This window comes from Carlito syrichta, unplaced genomic scaffold, assembly GCF_000164805.1.
Source record: "Carlito syrichta isolate Samal-C Ts95f unplaced genomic scaffold, Tarsius_syrichta-2.0.1 Scaffold314289, whole genome shotgun sequence".
In the NCBI taxonomy this organism is placed as follows: Eukaryota; Metazoa; Chordata; class Mammalia; order Primates; family Tarsiidae; genus Carlito; species Carlito syrichta.
In genome coordinates, this window is record NW_007258385.1 from 489,584 (window position 1) to 496,254 (window position 6,671).

General features: G+C 47.6%; 2 protein-coding genes across 2 annotated transcripts in view; one reads left to right on the plus strand and one right to left on the minus strand.

Moving 5' to 3' along the window:
- RPN2 (ribophorin II) overlaps positions 1-2,424 on the minus strand; it is a 52,929-nt gene extending 50,505 nt beyond the window's left edge. Inside the window, exon 1 of the mRNA XM_021719174.1 lies at positions 2,231-2,424. The gene's annotated coding sequence lies outside the window, so the exon portion shown is untranslated. The remainder of the gene's footprint in view (positions 1-2,230) is intronic.
- Positions 2,425-6,106: 3,682 nt separating this feature from the next.
- Positions 6,107-6,671, plus strand: part of MROH8 (maestro heat like repeat family member 8) — a gene marked incomplete at its 3' end in the record, with an annotated part of 62,847 nt that continues 62,282 nt past the window's right edge. The window contains exon 1 of the mRNA XM_008071314.1: positions 6,107-6,141. Within this exon, the coding sequence (XP_008069505.1) occupies positions 6,107-6,141 (35 nt within the window). The remainder of the gene's footprint in view (positions 6,142-6,671) is intronic.

The following is a 6,671-nucleotide window of genomic DNA, read 5'->3' on the forward strand; positions in this document are numbered from 1 at the left end:
TCGGTCACCCAGACTGGAGTGCAGTGGCCACTCCTGGCCACCACAGCCTCAACCTGCTGGGCTCCGGCAATCCTTCTGCCTCAGCCTTCCAAGTAGCTGGAACTACAGGTGCGCGGTACCACGTCTGGCTAATTTTTTGATTTTTATTGTAGAGATGAAGTCTCACCAAGTTGCCCAGGCGGGTCTTGAACCCATGGGCTCAAGCAATCCACTCACCTCAGCCTCCCAAAGTGCGGGATTACAGGCTGAGCCACCGAGCCCGGCTAAAAAAAAGATATTCTAACCAATAAGTGAGATGCTGTGGCACACACCCATGGTCCCAATAGACTTGGGGTCATTTCTATGTTAATACAAGATATGGTAGGCAGAATTTGAAAGATGTCCACATCCCTTCCCCTGGATTTCCACCCACTGATTATTCATTTAAACACAAATTTAGGATCTGCTATAAAGGAACTTTGTAAGTATAATTAAAACCTAAGTCAGCGGACCTTAAAATTCAGAGATTATCTAGGTGGGCCTGACTCCAACAGGTAAGCCCTTTAACAGCAGTTTTCTCTGGCTGGTGGCAGAGAGATCCTATGCATATGGACTCAACATGGCATTACTGCTTTAAAGGTAAAGAGGCCACATGAGAAGAAATACCAAGGGCCTAGAGTAGCACAGAGCAACCCTTGGCGGACAACCTGCAAGGAAATGGGGATCTCAGGACTACAGCCATAGGAAACTGGCAGCAACCTGAATGAACGTGGAAGCAGATTCTTTCCCAAAGCTTCCAAAGAGCCCAGTTTAGCCAACACCTTTATCTTGACTTTAGGAGACACTGAGCATACAGCCCAGGCAATCTTGCCTGGGCACAAGAGGGCGCACCTATAGTCCCAGTTACCCAGGAGGCTGAGGCAAAAGGATCACTCAAGCCCAGAAGGTCAAATCTGTCGTATGTAATAATGGTGCCTGTGAATAGCCACTATACTCCAGCCTGGGAAACACTATATAGTGAGACTCTATCGCTCCAAAAAATATATATATATATATCAGATAATAAATGGGTAGTGTTTCAAGCCCCTAAGTTTATAGTAATCTGCAGTCACAGAAAACTAAGGAATATATAAGCAACCTGGCACACAAAATGTCTTAGGCTAGCAGTCCACACTATTGTAACGAATAAAAGGTAAATTTCCTTAAGACTACCCCTGAGTCCACAAAACGTTTTAATTATGATGTATTTTCCTCATCAAAAGTCAAAAAGAGGCTTGGTGGCTTAGCCTGTAATCCCGTGCCTTTGGGAGGCTGAGGTGAGTGGATTGCCTGAGTCCGCGGGTTCGAGACCCGCCTGGGCAACTTGGAGAGACCTCATCTCTACAATAAATCAAAATGAGTCAGGCGTGGTAGCGCGCGCCTGTAGTTCCAGCTACTTGGAAGGCTGAGGCGGAAGGATCGCCAGAGCCCAGCAGGTCGAGGCTGCGGTGGCCGGGAGCAGCCACTGCACTCCAGTCTGGGTGACAGAGTGAGACTCCAACTCAAAAAAAAAAAAAAAAAGTAAAAAAGAGCCGGGCACGGTGGCTCAGCCTGTAATCCCGCGCCTTGGGAGGTTGAGGTGAGTGGATTGCCTGAGCCGGCGGGCTCGAGACCCGACTGGGCAACTTGGCAAGACCTCATCTCTACAATAAATTAAAAATTAGCCAGGCATGGTAGCGCGTGCCTGTAGTTCCAGCTACTCGGAAGGCCACAGCGGAAGGATCGCCGGAGCCCAGCAGGTCGAGGTGGCGGTGGCCGGGAGCGGCCACTGCACTCCGGTCTGGGCGACAGAGTGAGACTCCAGCTCAAAAAAAAAAAAAACAAGTAAAAAAGTAAAAATAAAAATTGCTTGATGTAGTGACTATCACTGTTTAGCAAATGTGAGTGCCCCCGACTTGAATTCCTGTGCTAATCAGTCACACCTAGGGCACGTAACAAGTACCCGAGGCAGTGAACAGGCTCAACTGCAGAGCTGTGGTGAAAGTTTCTGTGACTTGCTCCTCTGTATGTTCCACTATAAACACCGGCATGCTCCTATACGTACGTGAGGCACTCAGAAATAAAAACTGTCAGACTGAAATGAAAAGTCTTACCTCGGACTAGCCTTGGTTATCCTCAAATGAGCAAGAGTTAGTTTTGAAGGACCCAGAGGGAACACAGAGGAATGAAGTTTCCCTGAGCCACTTTGGCCACAAGACAAAAGCAGCCTTACCTTCACATCTGGCACCTGGGCACCAAGGTTGTGGAGCCCCACAATGGAGTAGAAGGCAGATTCCAAATCCGTGAAAGGGCGGGTCAACGAGGCTCTCAGTCGCTCCACGTCATGCTTGGTGAGGTAGTGAGTGGGCGTCAGAGCCTGGGCGCTGGCTATGATTGTCAGGGCCAACAGGAAGACAGTGCGTGAACCTTGGAGGGAAACGACGGTTAAACACACTCCACACTATTCCAAAGTTCTGCACAGTCCCAGTGATGATGCAAACCAAAGCCTGGAACCAAATCCCATGGGGAAGGGTGAAGGACCTGGCAGGTGTGATGGGAGGAGCTTTGGGAAGTGGTGAGCCAAGTCTTCAGCCTGCACAAAGATGGTATTTCCAACAGCCTCCAGGCATCTGCATGCTAGTAAATCCCATGCCCGCACTCTTCCCACCACTGTTGCTCTTTGTCACTCTAGAGAGTCTCGGTCCTTCCTGCCCAGCACTTTTCCATGCTTTCTCCTGCTTTAACTTTGCTCAAGTTTTACGTTCAGACTTCAGCTCAAATCCAGGGGGAGACTACGTTCAGGTCTAGAATCTCTTCCTTAAGAAGCCCCCCTAGTCAGCCCTTGACACAGAGGTTTGTAAAAGAAAAAAAAAAAAAAGAAACCCCCCTAACAGCCTTCCCTTGGATATGTCCCCCATACAATCATGTAGGACTTTGGGCTGTCTTAAACTGTAGCTCTGCCATCTATTAGCGATGCGCCATGGCACAGTTATTCAGCCATCTGATGCCTCAGTCTCCTCAAGTGTAAAGTGGGAAATAATGGTATCTATCTCAGGGATGAGGATTACACACACTAATGTGGAAAGATCTGGCACACAGCAAGTGCCAACTAGACATCAGTTACTACCTCTACTATTATTTGTCGTTGTTGTTTTATCCATTGATAGCAATCGGTACTTCTCCTATGTGGAATTTTTCACAACTATAACAGTGTAATGCTGATTTCGCTGTAAAACTGTAAATTCCATGAGGATGAAGACTGCTTATTTTGTTCATTCCAGTATTTCCAAGTCTTGCAAGCTGCCTGGCACATAGTAGGTACTGAATAAATATTTGTTGAATAAAGGGAAAGAAAAATTAATCCCCATCTATGATGGCCCAGGGTGCAGGAAGCTGTAGGAGTAGTATAATTTCTACTTTCACTTAAAAAACAAAACAAAACACGGCTGGGCTCGGTGGCTTGCCTGTAATCCCAGCACTTTGGGGGGCCAAGGTGACTGGATTGCCCGAGCCTGTGAGTTCGAGATCCGCCTGGGCAACTTGGCGAGACCTCGTCTCTATAATAAATAAAAAACTAGCCAGGTGTGTTAGTGCGCGCCTGTAATTCTGGCTACTAGGAAGGCTGAGGTGGAAGGATCACCAGAGCCTAGCAGGTTGAGGCTGCGGTGGCTGGGAGCGTGCCACTGCACTCCAGTCTGGGTGACGGAGTGAGACTCCAACTCAAAAAAAAAAACAAAAAAACCACACTTTTGAATGGCTCCTTCTTGATAAAGTGCATCTGCCACTCATGTAACAGCAACAACAAGCAATCACAGCTAACATGAATGATCCTAAATCCTTTGCCTATAGTGTTAAATTAAGCTTGAATTACAATCCCTTTTAAAAGGCATTGTTGGCCACGCACAGTGGCTCAAGCCTGTAATCCCAGCACTTTGGGAGGCCGAGGCAAGAGGACTGCCTGAGCCCACAGGTTCGAGAACACCCAGGTGAGACCCCATCTCTATAATAAATCAAAAAATTAGCTGGGCATGGTAGCATGCGCCTGTAGTTCCAGCGACTTAGAAGGCTGAGGTGGAAGGATCACTGGAGCCCAGAAGGTCGACGCTGGGGTGGCTGTGAGCATGTATGCCACTGCACTCCAGCCTGGGCGAAGGAGTGAGAGTCCAACTCAAAAAAAAAAAGGAATTGCTATACCCATTTTACAAATAAGAAAACTGAGGACCGAGTAGCTTGCATATAGCCAGTGTTGGACTCAAACTCAGGTCTATAGAGTTTGACTCTATAAACTCTAACCACAGAGTTGACACTACACTATTTTTTAAAGAATGTTGTATAAGGGTTGCCTATATTAAGAGTAACTCAGAACATCATTATTCTATGATCTTAGTGCTATTTAACTTAACGAATGTGAAAGACCTTTAAAAAAATAGAAGACTATCTGCAATGTGGAGTATTAATCAAATGTACACTGAATGCTACTACGTGCCAAGCACTATCTTAGTTGTTAAAAATACAGCAGTAAACAGAACAAAAAAACCTCCACCCTCATGGAGCTTGTATTCTAGTAAGAAAAGACATCACACAAAACAATTAAGAAACATCATTTATCGCATTAGAAGGTAAAAGTGCAATGGAAAAAAGTAAAGTGCAGAAGGGATGTCTGGGAAGAGCCACATTGTAAAGATAGTCTGTGAAGGCCTAAATGAGAAATAAAGAGCTGAGTGTAGACCAGAAGGAACATGTCATGAAGACATCTTGGGGGAACCACACCAAGAAGAAAAGGAAGTACAGACCTGAATCAGGAGTATGTATACGTGGAGGGACCCCAACAAACAGGAGTTTATTAAAAAACTGTATTTATTCTTACATGTCTAAGCTTCAGTTACCTTCAAAGTACTCTCCATTTGATGCAATATATCTGTAGAGATGTTGCTTCCACTGCTCACAACAGTTTTTTGAACTCGTCAGTTTTGATTTCTTTTAGTGTTTCTGCCGTTTTTTGTTTCACCTCTTCCACATCGGGAAAAAGTTTCCCTTTAAGGACTTTCTTCAACCAGGGAAACAAAAAAAAGTCACTTGGGGCAAGAGGGGGTGAACAGGGAGGGTGGGTCAGGGAGGTCACACTGATCTTGGGCAAAAACTGCTGAGCTTTCAGCGCAGTGTGGGCAGGTGCACTCATAAGTCACCCATCATGAAATGGGCAAAGGCGCTGAAAGAATCTCCAAAAAAATTTCACTGAAGCCGAATGCAGTCTCTCAAGCAACACTAGCTGGTACACTGATGCTGATGGGTTCCCCCCTAGGGGGGAAGCCTGTACTACAAAGGGTCTGTCCTCCAATAAATGTTTTCTGGGGGGGGGTCCCCACTTGTACACACAGTGTTTTCTGAGATTAACAAGGACAGTGTGGCTAGAATGGGATAAGCAAGGGCTAAGAAGTAAATGAGGTGACAGAGATAGCAAATGCCAAATCCAGAGGGCCTTGTATGCCATTGAGGGAACTCTGGCTTTTCCTAAGCGAGATGCAAGCCGCTGGCAAGTTCTAAGCAGAGGACTGATTTGACTTATACTTTAATGGGATCGTTGTATTGAGAATAAACACTATGACTGTGTGGAGAATAGACTATGCAGAAGCAGGGGCAAAAGATGGACACCAGCAAAATGATGAAGAGGTCCAATCCAGGGGGACGGCAGTGGAGGGGGGGATAAGAAGTATCTGGCGAGAATTCAAGGCTTTAACCTATGAGAACTACTAATGGTTTTAGCCTATCAGAACTACTTATGACCAGAAAGACTAAGAGACAGGGAAGTCAGGCTATCAAGGCTGGATCCCCGATGTCTGTGTACATGCATGTACTCAATGGATTACGATCAAGTGAATGACTACAACCAGCATTTTTTCACCTGGACAGCAAAGCCCCCTAACGCAGGCCTGAATCAGAACCCTCATTCTCTCCCCTCCGATGAGTGACAGCAGTAACTTCTGTGACTATAATTGGAGCAATTAACATGTAGGCCCATGCTATACTAAGTGCTTTACTCGCACCCGATGGGTAAATCTTCACTACTGCCAAATCAGGTGGCCACTTTCTACGTTTTACAGACCAAGAAATGGAGGCTCGAAGTAGTTCCCGGGTCCGAAACACGTGACTGAGACTCCAACCACCACTTCACTACCCTCTACTCCTCAGATAAGGAAGTGATGTGCACTGGCTCGCCCACTGTGCCACCTTCTGGGGGATTCCAACGTCCCACCTGTCAAGTAGTAACAAGAATGCACACTCTCCCAGCTGTGCTGGGACTACGCGAGAGTCCACACTGCGGGCCCACTCGGCTTCCACCGCAGGGAACTTCACCTTCCCGAGTGCCGGGCTTCGCCCTGAACCACGCACGAAGATGAGCTACTCCGGGAGGCAGCAGTAACCCGCTTACTTCACAGGGGGAAACCAGGGCGTAGAGGGTAGTTCTCTGGGGGCCCCAGGCACACGTGGCACCCCGCAAGTCTGCACCCAGTCCAACTTCAGAACTCACGCTCCCAGAGGGGAGGGCGATCTTCTCGCCGCTTTCAACCAAGAGGAAACCACAGCCCGAGAAGGCCGCCCTGCCCAACAGCTCACCCGCAGTCGGGGGGCGCGGGGACGGACCGCAGGCCGCCCGGCCCCGGCGCCCGCGAGGC